A 21,309-nucleotide genomic window follows, 5' to 3' on the forward strand; every position below is an offset into this window, starting at 1 on the left:
GTATATAGAGAGTCTACTGACAGCGAGTGTCATCGATGGAAACAAGGAAAATCAGGGTATCCATTCTTCATCGTGCATTATGGAAAATCCGAAGTTACATGCCAGAAAATTATGCTTTTTCCTATTTTATACTCTATGCATTCTTGCTAATAATACTTTTTTCTCTTATTTTAAAATTAAATGGTACATGATATTGCATGGAAAGTTGGGGTTTGGTGGTGATGGTGGATTCAATTTACCTTAGGAAGTCCTATGAGATTTAATTATTCAAAGGCAATTTTAGTCGTGCAGGCTACTAAGTATGCAGGACTATCCAAAGTTATCTTGATGTCACTTTCTTATAAATGGTGACACACCGCTAGCAAAGAGTATCACTTGGAAGAGAATGGCATGTATATGATTTTAAATTATCTAGTGTTAGTGCAGAACTAGTGTCTGTTATAGTGGTGATATCAGGAAAGCTGGATTATGAACATACTATACAATATAATCATGTTTCAGAGTAGGACTGTAGGAGTTAGCAAATCCTAGTTGGTGTAATACATGATATTTAATACCTTTATTTTTTATCCTCTTATGTTATTATGTTTGCAGTTTGTTTCTCTTGCCCTCTTTGACATACTTTTCAAATTCAAATCCTACTTATTTGTTTATTTCACAGTATTTAGGTACCTTTTTTTGGTGTAAACAGTTACTGCCTTGCTGGTTTTTATGAGTTAATGTGCTGTTGCTGTGTTTGACTTGGAAGTTGTTGAGATGCCGTTGATCATAATCACCTGGGAGCTAATAAAAGGGCTAAGGTGAAAGGGTTGTAACTAATCAAGTTCTATTATGTATCGATCTTGCAGGAAGTTGGTTTACCCTGTTCACATCCTAATCTAATGTTTATGATAAGTTTCTGTCATACCATAATATACCCCCTTAAAAAATTGCTTAATACTTGAGGATGACGAGCCATAAAATCAAATAAATTTGTGTGAATAAAAAGGAACAGACTTATTGGTGAACTAACAAATAATTTCAAAGTAAATAAATAAATAAGAAAATATATTAATAAAAGAATTCACATGATTTAGATCTTAAAATAGTGGGGTGTTTTTGGGTAAAGCTAACTAATAACTTATAAGTTAGTTGATAAATGTAAATTGACATAAAAGTACATACATATGTACAAAGTACAGTATTTTGAATTTTTTGAAAATTTATCTTTTGAAAAAATTGGTCAATAATATATTATAAAAAAATAGTGTATGAATGACGACTTTGCTTAATCCTCGTGGAGATTTGATGAAACCATGGGTGTGTGAATGAGCAGAAAGGATTTGTATGATTGCTTTTGGGCAAACATATGAAATGGTTTGTATGGAGAAATTGTTCAGTAATGGGCACAACAACTATCCAAATTCAAAATCTGTAAATAGTGTCAGCTCTTGCAAGTTGAAGGGTGTGCAGGTGGTTCCTTTGGAAGAGAGCAGTATCTCAGAGGAACTTGTGGAAAAAGGAACTGAAAGTGTGTCTGTACAAGAGGAAGACACTGAGCAGTATTTTAGTTTTCTGAAATAATCTTTCTGAAATAGATTCTTCCCATGCTCTCTATAATTTTTCTACTGTACTCCCAATATTCCATACCTTCTTTCTTCTGGCATCATTAGTGGCATACAATCCTTCTTTGTAATATCAATTTTGTAATCTTTCGCTTTCCTCTTTGTAATATCAATTTTTTCAAGTGGTAGTGTTCCTTGCATTTTTTTCAAGTTAACTGTGAATTATGTCTTAGAACAGAGGCTTCAGCTACAACTAGCAGTTAGTATAGTGCAAATTCGTCCTTTTATAGGTAAATCTGTGTTAGAGCAGAGCGGCTGCGGTTGATAAATAGAATTACTTTAACTAAAATTTATTTTTTTCTTATATTAATAAGAAAATCACATTACTGTTCACATTACTTGTATCAAAATTTAATTTTTCCTAAGAATATCTTAAATTTTCCTAAATGCCACCAATTGAACGAGAATTGGTTATGAGTAGTATTAGCTTTAGTTGGCTGAGCGACTCTCCTCCTGGAATTAGGAATCAGCAAGAGATAACAGGGACGTACTTAACAGCAAGGAAGTAGATCAATCCCGTTTGCTACAGGATTCTTTCGATCTGGTAAAACACTTTTTACTATGAAGTCACATCTCAGTTTGAAACCCCAATACTTGCTACTTCAGCAGAGGCATCTTCCTGGCTTAGAAAAGATCCGCTAGATTCCCTCTGACTCCTAGTCGAGATCATCTCTTTCTCCCATCCGTAGACGGACGAGCATCTCCGAACCCTAAGAAGTGAGTTTTAAAGAGGAGTGCTGCTCAAGCTTCAACTCCGCTCCTTTATGTGTTGGGTGTCGCGTTTCTACCAGGGGTAAATAATCTTCTATTTCAAGTACTTGTCCTAAGCCATTTTCTTGGTATATTGGCCTGAGCTTCTTCCTTGAATTTCATTTAAAGGAATATGTTTTATAGAGTTTATTGCATCGAGAAAAGGCAATATTATTTGGCCTACAATGAAAGGAAAAGAAACAAAAAAGAAACTAAACCTCTGCAACAATGAGTGATCTCATGACAGAAGCATTAACGAATGTCAAGCCATAATTTATATTATTATTGCCGATGACCCTCTCAAATAGAGCTTTACAGAAACAATTAATCATTCTGCTATTGCAAGTTGTTCTGCCAATGACTTCATCTCTGAAAAGTGCAAGCATTCTTTTCCTATCTGAGTATCAATTTATGTATGCAATTTACCAATGAATCTCCTACAGTTTTGATAAACGATGTATGAGAAAATTCCTTTAGAATTAGCATAGATGGCAAGTTAGGGATAACCACGGTTTGAATTTTCAAGTTTTTAGATTAAAATTTGTGGTCTTAGATAATAGACAGTTTAATTTGTAATGGTGGTGCATATTGAATTATTGACATCCTTTACTTTCTATATTGAGCTTTAAGCCATTATTGAATGTTTGAATGAGAACATTCATAACAACTAATTACTCTGTTATTGAATAAGAGAAGCATTACAACACTTACAAATAAAAATTACAATAGCAAGATTAAGGAAATGGTTATAGAGCTACTATACATCATGCATGCAATTGACTACAGCTTCTCAATCGTTGTCACTTCACACGGATTGTAGTTAATTAATAATGCCAGCAACCTTCTCTGGATTTGCACTTCATGGCATCCATCTTGTATTATGTTGCTCTGCTTTCCCATGCATTTAGAGTGCCATAGGTACTATCAAAAGATCTCAAGTCACTGTTACAAACCAAAAATCAGAAATATGAAAGAAACCTCCCCTTTAAGGGGTTTCCCATTCACAAAGAGCCTCTTCTCACTTTACAAATGGCAGCTTATTCCCTTTCCTTTGATCCTACCCCCATTTATCTCGAATAAACCTTTCCAACTAACTACCCATAATATTCTAACACTGTTGGTCCTTGTAAAAATATAGAGCATCACAACACCATGTCTTTTCAAGCAATGAGAAAAGGTCTGGAAACGAAGTCTTAAATAGATTTTCAGAAACTTATTAATTGAAATAAACATCAGTTTTGCAACCTTATTAGTGCTTGCATGGAAAACAAGGGAATGATACACAATGACAATGGCATTGGCAGACCTAGTAAAAAATTGTTGAAGCCTCTATTTCACCTCATGCATGTACATTCTCCCATTCTCTGTATAAGTCTAGCAAAAATATTTTTCTTTGGCTTCATGGATGGCTCTGATTTCATGTTAGATAATGGCTCCATTTTAACATTAGGTGATGGATCTGTTTTCATGTTAGACGATGACTCCATTATCACATTAGGTGATGGCTCCATTTTCACAGTGATTGACTCATCATCATATATTAGATAGAGAGCTGTCTTCACAACCGTCAATCCATGACCAAGAACTACAAAAATCTCCACATTGTCACTGGGTCTTAGATTTGATATTACGCCCTGCCAATCTTCATCATTAAAGGAAATTATTGTGTCTCGCTTGTATATGTGGATGGTGCACTTTGTGTAATTAACAATGGAGACACCAGTAAGACATTCCTCTGCCATGTTTTTAGTGGTTGATGAATAAACAACACACAAAGTCATTCCCTTAATGCAGCAATCACTATCCACAGGCAATTGAAAATGTACTGAATGTCCCTGACCTATACAAGCTAACCAATAAGGATAATTGTCACCCGGAAGGGGAAAGTCACTTGAATCATTGGTTCTCAATCCCTGTATCATGAACAAAAGCTTAATTATTTATGTAATTAAGCAATTCAAAAGGACATTTTTAGTCTTAATATAATGTCATTCCAAATTACCTAAGGTGAATTTTTAATATAATACTACAGTATGGTCTATAGAAAAATATGGGCACTTAATAGATTTTTATCACCCTCGTCAACAGTAGAAGATTTGGATATATTTCTTGTACAATAATAGTAGCAAAAGTGCAAAACTCTCATCAAAAGAAAAGGTAGCAGAACTGATGTGTCAGATATGTCTTTCAACTAGTAAATGGTCATTTTCTCATGTTGGGTAGAGATTATGTGCATCTGCAGCACTTAAGTTTCTAACCATGGAAATCCAGTTTTTTGATTGGTGTTTGTTTGTGACCTCTCAGTTTCCTGATCTTATTTCCCCATGTGGATGATTTTTTTCTTAAGTATATCTCTATCAACTTATCTCTTGCTAAAATTTATTCTATTCATCATTTTAACAGGCTGCAATTCAAGTTAGTTTATATTCCCATGACAGGATCCAAAGTCCTCTCAGGTAGAAGGTTCTTACTAGACAGTTCTATTCTTTCATCAACAAGCTGGTTCTTTTCAATATTTCTACATTACACATCTTTGTCACTTATGCTGTGAATTGAGTCTGGCCTTTTTGAGCCAATCCTAATGGATTTATTCTTAATTTTTCATTCTCTAATGCTGTCTGGGTGGTTGTCCAGACATCCATCTCTCTAGCACAGGTTCTATTATTTTCTATCATATTACGAAGTTGGAAATTAATTTTCTCATTCATGGCAAGAATCGCGTACGATATAATCAGAAACAACACATACTTAAGCTAAAATAAATATTATAGCATGTTCTCTTAATTACAAGATGAATAATAAAGCTGAGGTAAACAAATATTGAGTAAGAAAGAACCTCTGATATGCTCTTGCTAAGCATATTGATGACTTGGTCATAGCGTCCCATTCCAATCAAATAAGATTCCATGGCATTCTCTGAAATTTGTGATTCATATGATGTTCTTTCCAATTCTGTAAATTTTACTTGACATAAGTCATCCATAACTTTACTTAATTTTTGGGTTAATTGAAACTTAGAGTCGCACTGCACTAAAATACTTCGAAGTTTTGAAAGTCTAACAAGCATTGGCAACATGTCACCCAAATTATTATGATGAATATCCATGGAGGTTAGAGAAGTTGACATGCTCCCAAATGAGTGAGTACAAGATCTGAGATTTGCTGTTGGTGACATCCAAGACCATATGAGAGAAGGAAAAACATCACGTGCTAATCCTTCAAGTCCACAGAGGGATATATAAACAATGTTTTTTAACCTTACAATTGATTGAGGCATTTCTTTTACGGCTGTATCTTTTGCAATCAGTGTAGTCAAGGATTCCATCTGCACTATATCTTCTTCCAACATGTCAATCTTTGAACAACCAGAAAAGATGAGAGTTTGCAAAGATTTCAACTGATAGATCCTCCTCGGAAGATTGCTTAGACTTGTACAGTCCATCAAATTTATCACAAGAAGATTATTTAGGTCTCCAATGGATTGGTGCACCTCAGACAATCTTGGACAATCTTTGAGATTGAGTTTTGCAAGATTTGGTAGTTTTGAAAAATCAGGGGTGTGCATCAAGTTCCTTGAATGGCTAAGATTGAGGATCTTTAGCCTCTGCAGCAACTATAAGAGAAATATTTAACAAAAAATGAGAAGCAAATGATGGGAAACAATTACCATTGTCATTAACAAAAGTTTCATGTAATGTTTACCTGTGGCTCCTTCCATACTAGTCTAATATTACTATATTTTAATTCAATAGAAATTAGATTTTCCTGGTACAAGTTTTCTGGTATGTGTTGTAGAGGAAATCCTTGCAAACAAAGCCATCTTAGGTTTTTGTTAAGATACTCATAATCTCCAACAAGTTGTACATGATCAAGTTGCAAAAGTCTCAATTTCTTCATTTTCTCAAATGCTTTAGTATTGAAGTGAAGTCCACTAGTTCTTTGTAACTTCAAAGCCAAGCCCTCAATTGCTTTTGTTCCCTGTGAAAAGAAAAAGGCACTGAAAAACTTAATAAATAAAAGGAAACATAGTCATTCTCTCAATATAAAGCAAATAAGTAAGGATACATCCAATGCCATTAGACTCACCTAAGTCAAGGTACAGGGTAGCTATTCAAACAACGAGTCACCATTTCAAGTGGATACACACACTTCACATCTTAAAACATTTTAAGACAGTACCTTACATTTTGAATAAATTCAAATAATTTAATTAGAATACATTGATGATGTAAAAGTTTTTTAAAATATCATTTAATCATAGATAGTCATGTATTATATTGCAAAATTTTTAACATTTGTAATAATTACTTTAAAAATCATATTCAGAGTGATTTCTAAATGGTTGTAGCTTATATATGTGTTGGACAACCTACACTTAGTGTTAATTGGTTTTAAGATGAAATCTAACCCGGTATTAGAGTCTATAGTCTAATCACGCTTTTTCCATCCTCAAGACTCAAACCCTAGGCTTTGTAGGACGCCGTACCCGGTTCCACTCACACTAACGACATGTTTATATATTAAAATAAGTATTAACATAACATTTATAATTAAGTTTTATAAATTAGTAATTCAGAAAATATGCGATATAAATAAAATAATGAACATTGTATTAGGTGTAAGCTTTTTTTTGGTGGTAGGGTTTATTTCTTTTGGTACAGAACTGAGAACTGTTTGAATAGTGTTAAACATTCCTTTCTCCTGACAAAATACTAGCGCTCAAATCCTTACTAATCTCAATTTTCAAGCATTTTTTACAGCTTGTCTTTCAACCAGATCAACCCGATGGTCCCCAGTTTGCCTAGTTCAGACAGTCGAACACTGGTTTGCAAGCAACATGGTCTGAATAAATCCGGGTCTAATAACATTGCATCACATTAAAAGAGCAAAATCATTCAAATTTATTTTTGTGAACAATGAATCCCACAAAAATTAGCAAAACTTAAAAAGAACAAGATGATTTAAATTTAGTTTTGTGATCATGATAAAAACACATATGATCAAAAGTTTCAAAATAATATGTAGAGAAAGTTCTTACAGTATGTTCTAACAACAAATCAAGCACTTCTTGGTGAACCCACAATCGACTACGCTTCTCAGGTTCCTCTAGAGAACTTTGACGAACAATTTCTCTTCCCATGTCACGTAGCAAATTGTGCATTTTGATCTTGTTATTCTTTTCAAGCTTTATGAGGCTCCTTTCAACCAGGATTGTTATTCCAATTTCAGCATGCAGATCACAACCTTTTAATATCTCTGTAACATTGACTCTATCCTTGCCAATAAAGAAAAAACATATGTCAAGGAATATATTCTTTTCCTCACAATCTAAATCATCATAGCTTATTCTAAGTTTCTCTTGTACTTGGTCATTGGGAATTTTCCTTAGTTTTGCCAACACACTTTCCCATTCTTCTTTTGTCCTCTCACATAAGTAAGATCCAAGGACTTCAAGAGCTAGTGGTAGTCCTCCACAGTAAGCAACTATGTCCATTGAGAGTTTAATCAAGTCTTCTCTTGGATGTGCTTGTCTAAAAGCATGCCAACTGAAAAGCTCAAGGGACTCATTTTCGTCCATTTCCTTTATTCTACAAACATGGACTCTGTGATAAGGTTTAAGTACATTAAGTAGGCGTACATCTCTGGTTGTAATGATGAACACACATCCTGTACCAGTCCATTCACGATTTAAAGATAGGGCTTTCAATTGCTTAACATCAGTCACATCATCAAGTACAATAAGGGGCCTTCTTCCAAAAAGTTTTTTCTCGATCCCAATTATCCCCATCCCGACTCTAATATTTAGGATATCAGAAACAAGTTGTTGTTGCAAAAAAAAACACCCTCTACTATCATTTTCACAAACTTCTCTAATATTTTCAATGAAACTGCTATGCCTGAATCTCCGGTGAATCTTATTGTAGATAACTTTGGCCATGGTTGTTTTACCCAAGCCACCCATTCCCCAAATCCCTACAACACAACCTGTGTCTGATTGAGCATTAATAAACTCAATTACTTCTTGCACTCGGGATTCTAATCCAACTGGGAATTCGGGAATAGACAACAGCCGGGTGTCTAGTTTTCTAGAAATGTCCTCAACAATTTGCTTCACTAGGTCACCTTCACTCCTTCAGTAATATGGTAATTCATACCAAAAAATGACAGAAAGAGAATATATTACGAAATTTGATTTATATACTTAAAATGTTATGGAATCTAAAATAAAAAGAAGCAAGAAAGTAGAAAGTATAGATATACCTCCAATTTCTGGCATCCCAACCGACCAAATCTGAAGCCTCCTTGAGTGCACTCTTCCAACTCGTAAACATAAAGTCGATGGGCTTACTTTTTTGCATAAGTGCTTTCAAGCGTTGTCCAAAAGCACCCGTTTGATGACGTACATCAGATGGATCAACATCGTAAAATACAGGCACAACCACCTGGCCATAAGCTCTACGGTGGTAAATTATTTCGACCAGCTCATGAAGACACCAAGTTGATGAAGCATAGTTAGCCGAGAAAACGACGATGGATATCCGAGACCCTTTTATGACTGCTAACAGTTCCTCTCCCAACTCCGTTCCCTTGCGAAGCTTGTGATCGATGAAAGTGTTGATTCCTGCATTAGAGAGGGCAGCATACAGATGAGACACGAAAGTCTTGCGCGTGTCTTCTCCTCTGAAGTTCAAGAACACGTCGTTGACCTTGGAGTAGCTGTTGGAAGATGAAGACGCCATTGAGTGCAAGAAATGAATTCTAGACGATGCTCTACTTAGAAGACAAGACACGGTGTGTGTTTTTTCTCCATAAGAACCAAAGAAAAAATTTATAATAAATCCATTAAAATAAACCCCTTTGGTATAGATAGAGAACATTGTGCTTTACTCATCTTTTAAGTTGTATTAACAAATTATCAATCGCACTGAGAAAAGTTACAGTTAAATACTCGATTAGAATAATCCATTTTTTTCTTAATAGTTGATATATATTCCTATTCACCTCTTTTATTTGCTTTTTTTAGCTTCGGGTAGGTAGCACCAATTTAGCTAAGGAAAAGACGTTTATTCTAAGACGTTTATTCTAAGAGAAGGAAAAGACATGGTTAGTGGTCTCTTTAACCAAATTATTACTTTCGGTGGGTTACCAATTAATTAATTAATAATTAATAATGCAACAAATTACTCTTTTTGTTTTCCCTCTCTCTATTCACCAATTGTTTTTACTTAAAAAGTAAAAATATAAAATAAAAAGTGAAGTTTATCCGAAAAAGAAAGTTTTTTTTTTTTTATCAAACGTGTATGCAAATAGTATAACTGTAAGTGCTTACCAACTTGCATCTTAGTTAACCCATGAATCACGCGGATTAATTGTTTTAAATTTAATTTAATTAGAATATTTTAAAATTTGGCTAAAATATAATTTTAGTGACAGTTGGACGACTTGACTTAAGTGTTTATTTTCTATCTTTTAAAAAATATGTTTCTTAAATGTTAAACAAATATATTTTTAATTTTTTAAAATAAAAACAGAATATGTAAAAATAAAGTGTTTTTTTAATTTCTTTCTAAAATTAGGAAATTAGGTTCGTCAAATTGATTAGATTAGTCGTTAAAGAAAAAAACGTTGACCGTTAAGTAATGTGACGTGTCAGTGTATCACTGTAGCCAGTAAATATTAGTGCTAACTGGATATTTAAATTAAATAAATATTTATTTTATAATTATAGAAAAATATAAGAATAGAAAAGGAAAAAAATTACCTTTCACAATGAAAGGTTGAGATCGACATGCATTGTTTGAGGTCATCAGTTTTCTAGTGGAACCAACTCATAAGGTGCGTCCTTTCATCTCGGAATTCCTCGTGAAGTTTTCGCTCTCTACCGTCTGATGAAATTATTGGGGTGGACCCCCGAGTCTTGACCATTACACTTTCCCTTTTGTCTTCAGAGTTTGTGTCGACCTCCCCACTATCTCCCTTGGTGCTCCCTCCACACTATCGTTTCACGTTCTAGCTTTGCTTCTAATGTATTTGTTTTTAACTAGCATTAAAACCCGGTTGAAAATCCCCTTTGTAGTCAACGTCGTATAAAATTTTTTATTTTCTATCATGGTTCTTAAAAATCATCTTAGAAAAGTTACACATTTTAAGACGATTTTGAGGGAAATAATCATCTTAATTCTAAGACTAATTTCATTAAAAACTGTCTTAGAATGTATTTTTTTTAAAAAACATTAAGAATTCTAAGACGGTTTCTGAAATAACCGTCTTAGAATATTATATTTTAAAAAAATAAAGAAAATTGTCTTAGAATGTTTATAATCTAAGACGATTTTTTCGTAGAATCACCTTAGAATGTATTTTTTAAAACAAAAATAAAATAAAATAATTTTAGGATTCTAAGACGATTTTTTAAAGAACCGTCTCAGGATATCTTTTTTAATATATATATATATATATATATATATATATATATATTATGGAAATTATTTTATTTATCTTATTTTAAAATATCTATAATTATGTGCTATACATGTAGAGATTAAATTAAAAAGACATTACACGTATAAGGAGCCTCTTGATAATTTTAACTACAAATAAAGGCAGCTGGCCAAGGAATTTTCAAATAAGGGAGAACAATACTTACATCCACAAGAAATTCTATCATTAAAAATATAAACACATTTCAAATATGATACTTCCACAAGACAACTAAAATTATAATTACCGTTAAATCAAGTACTACATAGGTGCAAAGTAAGCCCTTCCCAACACGTTTGAAAAAGTGGAAGTCTTTGCTTTCCAACCCAATATTCTTCAGGTATTTCTTGGCATGCATTGAACTCAATAGATGAAATGCTGCATTGGAAGATAAGAATATAAAACAAAACAAATACAAGGAAACATAGAAGAAATAAGGACGATATTGATTTTCGCATCATAGATCACGTCCACTAGTGTTTGAATTTTGAAGCCTGCATTACAATAGATTTTTTTAAGATAAAATAAATTATTATTATTATTATATAATTGCATGCCCAAATGGAATAATTTTTTTATTAGGTAAAATGTTCACTAACTTTTGCTTAGATTCCTAGGTAGAAGCATCCTTTCTAATTCATTATGTTTTTCTCTCTCCCTTTTTATAATTATTCTGGTGGTAAGTCCTATTCCACTAGGTGACTATGATTATTAAAGAATTTGGCCATCAACGTTACTATTTTTTTTAATAAACGTGTTCATATTTTAAAGGATATAAAATGATCAGATTCATGTGGAAGAACAGAATGTATTACAATGATAAAAATTGATAAAAATAAATTATTTATAAAATTTAGTATTGTATAAGTTCTCATTAATAATTATGTATACTCTATTCCTACAAAATTTAAGATTGTTGTCTTAATTATGTATTCTCTACATGCCATGCAACATTTTTATGGTTCATGTGAGAAAGTAATCAAAATGAACACATTATCGATCAATTATAACAATCGATCAAAGCATGCATTGTAACTCACTAGGTTTTCCTTCTGAGAGTACTGGACTTTCAATTGGTTCCACACCATAGAGCTCAATAAAAATATAATAAAATAAATAAAAAAAACAATGAAAAAGGGGGATCACTAAAGTCTACAACAATAAATGAGAGCCAAAATATATCTCTCCATTCTCAGGAAAAATTACATGCACATATTTAAACATATATACAAATTTAAAAACTAACATTTATATTAGGATTCTTCTCTTTAAGAAATTTCCCTACACCGTTATGGTACCACCAATACCTATGCCTTCCCATCATATCTCTGGACCAATGGTTTCATAATGTACCTACAAATACAATAATAAAAAAACGCATCACCCAAGTTGTCAAACATCCACTCTTGTAAGTTACTAACAAATGTTTTAGACACACCAATTAATGCCAACATTTTTGTTTCACACGTCCACTTCCTAGTATTTCTACACAAAAGTTGTAGCAAAAACTAACTTTCCTATGTATAAATACAAGTTCAATTAGAGTTTGAATAAATACAAGTTGTGATTTTAAAAGTACTCAATCTATTTGTGTTACTTTCCTATGTACTCCTGAACATATCAGTAACATTAATGACTCCACTTCAAACCAACATATGAAGAAATAGAACTTGCAATTGCATGACCTCGGCTACTTGACAAGTAGAAAATAACCAATAGCTCAAGCTATTGATGGTTTTGCATAGCACCTTGAGTAACATCGTCCATTAGCCCTGGTCCAGCCCCTGACCAAGAAGTGCAATCCAAACGATTTGTTATATGTGCAACAGATATGTTGCAAAAATAATCAAAACTTATAACTACCTTTGCCGCTATCACTGTTGTTAATGCCAAAAACAATGTGATTAGGTAACAAATGAATGAGATCTTATACAATACACACCGGCAAGTAAGTTGAAAAAAGAGGTAGGAAGCTATTGTAAGAATATTTACTTGCCTTTTTAGCCAGCTCTTGTGCTTGCCCATAATGTGAATGGCTAGGTCTCATTCTTGAAGAACCCAAATACACAACTCCTCTCCCTAATTTGTTTATGAGTTCATAACATTTTTTAATCTCTTCTTTAACCTGTAATATTAAAACAAAGAAAAAAGTGAGTCAATTGCTGGATTTTTGCTTGAATTCCAAAGGACTACAAAAATTCTTGATAGAATAACTTTGCAAAGTGGTTTTCTTGTGAACTCAAAGATGTACAATTTACAATCATTTCCAGCCATAACAAAATTTATACCAAAAGCTTAAGCTATTATTTCCTTATCCCTTCATACAGCCATAACACAATGGGAGAAAAACCACCAAAGAGAACCCAAAATTCACCTGAGTCTGACTCAGTATCCAACTTAAGTCATTTTATTATCAAGCGTACTCTGTCATCACCTTGAAAGCTAACAACGACATTGCTTTCAACTATCATATCTGCCTTTCACAGTTTCTCCACCAACACCTCAATGCACAAGTTTATCAGGGCACGATCTGATCAATTTAGTTTAGATGGGTGATGCATAAGCCATATAAACATGATGCTACTAAAATTACCATAACTATTCATGCATGGCATATAGTGCTATAATAGTCTCTTTAGTCTCTACATTAATGAAAAATAGTTTCTAGCTTATCAAACTAAGAATATTACTTTTCACCCATAGATATTTCTAATAGCAGTTACCTATATATGAAGACCAAGTGTATCTAGATGGCCTGCAAGATATCTTTGCATGATAATTCATGGAGTTTATTTTGTGCTCCAAGGAATAGAAAGATTGGTTACTTGACTAAGATGGTATAGTGGTCATAGATATTTACCTCCAGATTTTTTCTACACCAAAAATAAATACAAATATTTCTTGAATAACTTTTTTTCTGAACAAAAAACAAACTTTTCAAATTGTAACATATTAATAAATGATAAATAGTTTGTCCAAGCACATGTTTCCAGCAACTACAGTTGACACTACTACAAAAATGCTCTTTTACGACGCATGTTTTACGACGGTCGTAAAAAAATCGATGTCATAAGTAAATCGGTGACCTTTTTGTAAATAACTAGAAATTTTTAAAGACGGTTTTCATAAAACCATACACTACTAAAAAAATGAGTTTTAACATCGTCCTATTAACATCGGTTATTTGAAAATCGATGTTGTTAAACACTTACAACATCGGTTTTAAAATAACCAATGTTAAAACTGAATTTAGTGTGATTTTAACATCGGTTATTTTGAAAACCGATGTTGTAAGTGCTTAATGACATCAGTTTTCATATAACCGATTGTCGCAACATGCCGTTTTGCAGGCGAGGCTCACGGGTGCGCTTTCCAAAGGAGGAAAGATGCGCGGAGTCACCATCAACGTTTATTTGTGGAAAACGTCAGAAAAACCGAAGGAAACCGGTCGAAATGAAAATTCTAAGTTCGGGAGTTGTATTTACGTTTGAGGAAGGTATTAGCACCTCTCATGTTTGTCTCAAAGGACAACAGCCTATTTTTTAGAATTGTGAAATTGTGTTATCTTAACTTTTATTTCCTTTTTATTTTTTGAGGTCGACAAAAGCGGAGCTCTTGCTTCTACGTACCCTCCATCGAAGTGAGAAATCAGACCTGCGTAGTTCTTCCTTAAGGGTGAATCAAGCGATTCTTTTTACTTGAAAGGTGATCATTTAAATGTGTTGGGCCTTAAAAATGATCCATTAACTTGGTAAGAAAGACTGAGATAATAAACTTTCAAATACCTTTTTTAGTGATTTTTTCGGGGACGAGCTTGACTTGGCGAATTGATTTTAGCCTTAGTTTCACTTTAGTTATTAGTCAAATCAATTAAGAATGAGAAATCCCAAAGAGAAAACGTCCGATTGATTTTCTCGCTTCGTTTTACTAAAAGGTATTTTTTATTATTATATTATTATTTTACCTCCTTTTTTGATTTCCAACATGGTTACGGCACGACCGAACGGTCGGAATTCATTTTAACAGAAATTAACGGATATACAAATCAAATGATCGGTGGAAATTTATTTTATTTTTAGATTAGGCGAGAAATGACTGAAGCACGTCAAAAGGGGGTACGGAAAGTAAATGGAAATGAGAATAAAAGTACATGAAACAAATGGGGACCACCACGGGTACATAGAATGAATTGAAAAGCTCGGTTTGGCGTACTTACCAGTTGAAGACCGAAGAAAACGAAGAACGAACGATGAATGTCGAAGAACGATTGAAAATCTTCGCGTAATTACTCATGAAAATGTTACGGAAGCGCCTCGGCTTGGATTTTCTTCACGGAAACAATTTTCCTCAGCAATTTCAAGAGAATACGAAGTGCCAAGAAGGCTGAACCCCTTTCCTCTTCACTCTTCCCCCTATTTATAGCAAAATAAGGGAGGAGCTTGCCACCCAGCTCGCCGAGGCGAGCAAGGTTGCTTCCTCCAGAAGCAACCGCCTTCTGGAGGAAGAATCTGGAAGGCCCAAGTGGGCCTGATTGCTATTTGCAGCCCCCTTTTTACTAAATGCACCCCCTTTGCTTTTTTTGGTGATTCTTTTTTCGTAACGTTACGAAACTTTACGAATTTCGTAACGATACTTATTTTCTTTCCGTAAGGCAACGGAACCTTATGGATCATGTATTTACTCTTTTTTAGCTTTCGAAGAAGTTACGGAAACTCACGGATTGCGTAACAACACCTCCTTTTGGTGTCCGCCACATTACGGAATTTCACGGATCGCGTAACCATGCTTTCTTTTGATTTCCGGCGCGTCTCGGGACTTCACATATTGTGCAACAAAGGGTGCCAAGTATCTCGAAGTGGCCAATCAAAGGTTGCATGTCATCAAGTAATAATCCTCGGACGAAATTAGGGTATGACAGTTGCCCCTCTTTACTTACCTTTTATCGGAGATAAGAGGAAAGCAAAGATAAGACACTGATTTCGTCCGTCTCCGCCCTTTCCGCAATTAGTCCATGACGACCTCCGCCTCTCCTTCTTCTTTCTCTGCATAACACAAAACAAACACAAACCACAACAAACACTAATAACATAATATACATATATGCACATGTTTGGCGAAGGAACCGATCCGGAAAACAACACAAATTGCATTTTCCAGTCACCGGAGGCTCCGCACCTGACGGTGAAGAACACATTGGAGAAACGGAGAATTGCACTAGGCAATCACTACGCGTGGCTCCAAACTCGTTGGTGGAGGATGCATGAATGACAAATCAATTCATGGGGCTTCAAATAAAAGGCGAGGATGGAGAATTGCACTAAGCAATCACTACGCATGGCTCCAAACTCGTTGGTGGAGGAATCAAACGGGAAAATAACAAAGACCACATTTCCCAGTCAAGAGGGTCCGCACTTGACGGTGAAGAACACATTGGAGAATGGAGGATTGCACTAGGCAATCACTACGCATGGCTCCAAACTCGTTGGTGGAGGAATCAATCGGGAAAATAACAAAGACCACATTTCCCAGTCAAGAGGGTCCGCACTTGACGGTGAAGAACACATTGGAGAATGGAGGATTGCACTAGGCAATCACTATGCATGGCTCCAAATTCGTTGGTGGAGGATGCATGAACGACAAATCAATTCATAGGGCTCCGAAAAAAAGTAGAGAATGGAGAATTGTACTAAGCAATCATTACGCATGGCTCCAAACTCGTTGGTGGAGGATGCATGAACGACAAATCAATTCATGGGGCTCCGAAAAAAAGTAGTTGGCAGGACCGAATGGTCCACCGGTTTTTTTTCACCTAAAAAGGCAAACATGCTTTTTGCAAAGAAAAATAAATCATTCGCGAGAGCACCATATCTTAGAGAAACAACATACTCATGCCAAGGGTAATCTTCCTAGTACCTGAAAATAAAGGGCAGATGTCAACATTTAGCTTTTAGATGAACATTCAGGGGAAACATTGGGTTAAGCTGGAACTGGGAATAAATCACTCATAGTATATAAAACTCACACAGGCAAGTGTTTTACCCTAATCCCAAACCATAACTGCACCATGACTTTATTTTGCACACGATTTCCTATCGAACCAAAGATCACACGTACGATCACGGATCAATAGGATTTTCTCAAGGGTAGTGTTTTTGGAGAGGAAGCTGGGAGTTTCGGTCTTTTCCTCTTTGTGTGGGGCAGGATATCGCCAGTCGAGAATGATCCTGAATGGAAATTCGAAAGGAAGAGAAACCAAAAAAGGGTTTTCCTTTGCCGGCAGTCACATACCTTGCCAAAAACTTATCTGGTCTGAAGATTTTCCGTTCTCTTTCTTTCATTGATCGGGAATTACTCTGTTTTCCTCCAATCTTTCCCTTTTTACTTTCTTCCGATCTTTGATCGGGAATCCTTCTTTTCCTTTCTTTTTTATTGTTCTTTTCTTTGTTTTCATCTTTTTCTTTTTCTTTCTTTCCATTTCTTCCTTTTCTTTCTTTTCACTTCTCCTTCTCCATTCCTTTCTTTGGGAAATCGGGTTTTCTCATTCTATTCGTTCTCCCTTGAGGGGATTCCGCTGTCCTTTGCTTCGGGGGAAAGGATGAGGATTCTTTTGATAGGCCAAGGTCCAAAATAGTCTAAGGTTGTGTCTCAATGTGGGGTTTTATCGTGGGAGCCCGATCTTGATATCTGGGGAAAAACAAATTTGGGTGTCAAGGTGTCGGTCTCGGGCCGAACTTCCATATTATTCCACAAGGCACGCGCGACAATGATGATTTGAAAACAATGTGCAAAATTAGTCATGGCTACAGCCAGGTGGGCACTCAAGCATCCCGTTTATGGCATTGTGATACTACGGTTGGGAATTTACACAAACAGACCCAACGTTTCCAAATTATGTTCTTTCATCAGTTCAATGAATTCATCCATTCTTATCTCGGTTATTCAGGAAAATAAACTCTTAGTGTCAGTCCCTTGTTTCCAGAAGATATGTTTGCTCTCTACGAATGATTTATGCTTCCTAACTATAACATGCCGACCTTCGAGGTCTTTCTTTCTTTTTCCTTTTTTTGTTTTATTTTTATATTCACAAAACTATACACGCATTAGAACTCTTTCTCTTTACGTCACGCGGTCTATATACGAACCCTATTCATGTTCAAAGATTTTTCTTGCTTTTCCCAACACACCTGCGGTTCATACAAAAGTTTCTTTATATACACTCGTTGCTCACACACACAAGGATTTCTTTTCACACATCACACGCAAAAATCCTTCTATACACATTTTCCTTCTACATTCATATATGAGAAACATTTTTCTTTTTATTTATATACGTAGACATTTATTCACAACGCTTCTTTCTTTTTATCATGTTTTTGGCTCATTTTTTTTATTTTGGACGACGTTCCTAAATGAAAAATTCTACACGATTCCGGAACTTCAACAAAACACTATTGATAACAACGAAGTAAATACTAAGTAACAGTTCAAACGACATGTATGCACAAAACAAAAGTCAATCAAAACGAAACAAACGTTAGTCCCTTAGTTAAACAAAAATAAAATGATACGTAACAGGAAAAAAGAGGAAATATAAACATAACATAAAAAGGAATACGGATCTAGGGATCTCCCAATCATGTGGCTCCGCTCCCTCCCAAGAAATCAAGCAAATCGGTCATCTCCTCATCCTCGCGGGCCTCATCTGCCTCGCCGGGAGCCTCTGCGGGTGCCTCTGCGGGTGCCTCTACTGGTGCCTCCCCTGCCTGGGCCTCAGGCCAATCTCCGGGCCATGCGACCTCTGCCCTGAACTGATCCGGAGTAGGGCATGGAAAAGAAGTAAAACCCTAGCTCTGCAGGTTGAGGCTCAACTGGTAGAGACAGTCATGGGTCTGCACGTGCGCCCGATGGTTGGTCGCCTGCTGGCGAACCACATGCCGTAAATACTGCTCCGAATCAAATGACCCAGCTGGGCTAGCCTGATGAGGTGGCGACGCGTCTGCGGCCTGTGGAGCATCACCCTGGGCCTGTCTCTACGTGCAATACTTCTCAATAAAAGCCCGGGTGATGGGTGGCCGAATCACCTTGCTAGGTGCGACGAGGACTCCGAATGACTGGCAGAGTCCTATGATCAATGCGGGAAATCTCAGGGCCCTGTTGGACTTATCCGGGTCCAAAGGGTGTCTGGTAGGCGCCATACCTGCAAATAGATAAATGGCATCAGCGATCAATTGAGCCACGTGAATGCTCATCCGTGTCAGGATGGCGTGCACCAGCTGACACTTCGGCAGGGGGAGGTCAGAATTATGGTCGCTGGGCTGGATGTTGCTGAGTAGCAACGTCATCCATATCTGGGTCAGAGTAGTCATGTTGGTGCGCATGATCCGCACCCGTCTCCCAGCAGCAGTCCGAGAAAAATCCTGCCCCGGTATACACAGCAACTGGGCGATGGCCTCCTCATCGAACCCATCGGCCTGGTTTTTCCTCTGGCCATACTCGCACTCCTGGCCCTCCTCCAGCACTAAAGGGTATCCCAGGAACTGGCTGAGGGCATCCGCATCGAAAGGGATCCACTGACCCCTCACCCAAGATCACATATCTCGCACACCCTCCTCTGTAGGCCAAGCATTGGCATAAAACTTGAGGACTATGTCTGGGTTGAACTTGGCCATGGGGGTAACCAACGATGCCCACCGCCGGCGAACTATCTCTTCCTGGAAGTCGGTATACTCGTCGTCCCTGAGCTGGACGCGTCTCTCCTGGAGGAATGACCATCCTTTGATGGCTTCGAAGCACTGCTGGTGCTCAGCGCTCCTAAAATGATGGCTGTCATATTCGGGAGCGGAACTGGTTCCTTCAGCCACTTTGTCCTTCCTGGATCTCTTTGAGGCAAGCTTCCTTGGGGCCATTTCTTACCGGAGTGAGTAGGAACACCAAAAATGAAAGAAAAATGCAACCAAAAGCGGCTTAGGGGAGCAAAAACCGCAAGCCTCGTGAGTTCTCTCTTTTGAATGAGGGGGGGGGGGGAGTTTTTAGGTGCAAAAAATGTCCCCCTCCCTCGTTTTTTATAATCTGGTGCAGGGGTTGCTCGCCCAGGCAAGCTCAGCTCGCCCAAGCGAGCTAACCTGCCATTTTTTTTAGGGGAAACATTAACCATGCCTCCCCCCCTTACAGGTTAGCGTTTGCCTACTCGAACCTACTTAAGTTAGAATCAGGCGTCGATTACTTTATTTAAAACAAACAACAGTAATAAATACTGTGAATTCAAAGGATACTGGGCTGCCTAGCAGCGACGTTCTCTGCTTGCCCAGCACCGGGAAGGGACGACGATCGGTCGGTCGTGACCCTATCCTCTATTTGCATCCGTCCCTAAGTACCTGCAAGTAGGAAACAAACAATATGTGGTCGATCGTGACCGGGTCATCGTCTTACCTTGGTTGACTTCTGCCATAAACTTGTCTCGACTTCTGACCGTGGCCTAAGACGATTCTGCCCCTGTTACCACAAGATATGCATGTGTACGTGCATGCATGAATGTTTTTTAATGCAATGATTTTCTCAGCGAAAGCTGGTTAGGTCCAATTTTAATTTTAAGCGTTTGGGGCACCCCGTGAACCGAGCGAAGAGGGCTCAGGTTATTACAAACTAACACAAGGTTTAAAATTAAAGTGAGGACTGAAGCCTCACCCATCTTCTCTTCCTTTAAAGAAACGAGACAATTAAAGTGAATGGGAATCCCTGGAGGAAACCAAGAAGAACAAAAAACTCAGAAATAAAAGAACATGCAACGGTCCTCTCAATTGCCTCAGACTTCAAGCGCAATATCGCTTAACGACATCAGAGTTCACGAGAGAGGGTAGCTCCTCGCCATCCATGTTGGTGAGTATCAGAGCACCCCCAGAAAAAGCTCTTTTCACCACGAAAGGTCCTTCATAATTTGGGGCCCACTTGCCTCGATTATTCTTAACAGCGTGGGACATCTTCTTCAGCACAAGGTCCCCTTCGTTGAACTAGCGCGGGCGTACCTTCTTGTCGAACACGTTCTTTATCCTTCGTTGATACAGACGCCCATGGCTCATGGTTGTCAAACGCTTACCTTCAATAAGGTTGAGTTGGTCGTAGCGTGCTTGAGCCCATTCTGACTCTTCTAGGCCTGACTCTACTATTATCCTCTGAGAAGGAACCTCTACCTCAAATGGGAGTACTGCTTCCATCCCATAAACCAAGGAATACGGCTTTGCCCCAGTAGAAGTTCGTACTGAGGTTCTATATCCGTGCAGGGCGAAAGGTAACATCTCATGCCAATCTTTGTATGACACCGTCATCTTCTGGACAATCTTCTTAATATTTTTATTTGCAGCCTCTACAGCCCCATTCATCTTTGGCCGATAAGGGGTGGAGTTATGATGCTGGATCTTGAAATCCTCGCACATTTCCTGCATCATCTTGTTGTTCAGATTGGTGCCATTGTCAGTAA

The 21,309-nt window shown here is 36.8% G+C and overlaps 1 protein-coding gene across 1 annotated transcript; it reads right to left on the minus strand.

The window, feature by feature from the left end:
- Positions 1 to 3,015: 3,015 nt before the first annotated feature.
- LOC100809413 (disease resistance protein RPV1) lies at positions 3,016 to 9,240 on the minus strand. The gene is made up of 5 exons (XM_003548583.5): positions 8,616 to 9,240; positions 7,393 to 8,485; positions 6,057 to 6,332; positions 5,191 to 5,967; positions 3,016 to 4,267 (listed from the first exon to the last, which is right to left on the minus strand). The coding sequence occupies exons 1-5, from the start codon at positions 9,230 to 9,232 to the stop codon at positions 3,689 to 3,691; spliced, it is 3,342 nt and encodes a 1,113-aa protein (XP_003548631.2). The 5' UTR covers positions 9,233 to 9,240; the 3' UTR covers positions 3,016 to 3,688.
- Between the last annotated feature and the right edge of the window lie 12,069 nt (positions 9,241 to 21,309).

The sequence above is a fragment of the Glycine max genome, chromosome 16, assembly GCF_000004515.6.
Source record: "Glycine max cultivar Williams 82 chromosome 16, Glycine_max_v4.0, whole genome shotgun sequence".
NCBI classification, from domain to species: Eukaryota; Viridiplantae; Streptophyta; class Magnoliopsida; order Fabales; family Fabaceae; genus Glycine; species Glycine max.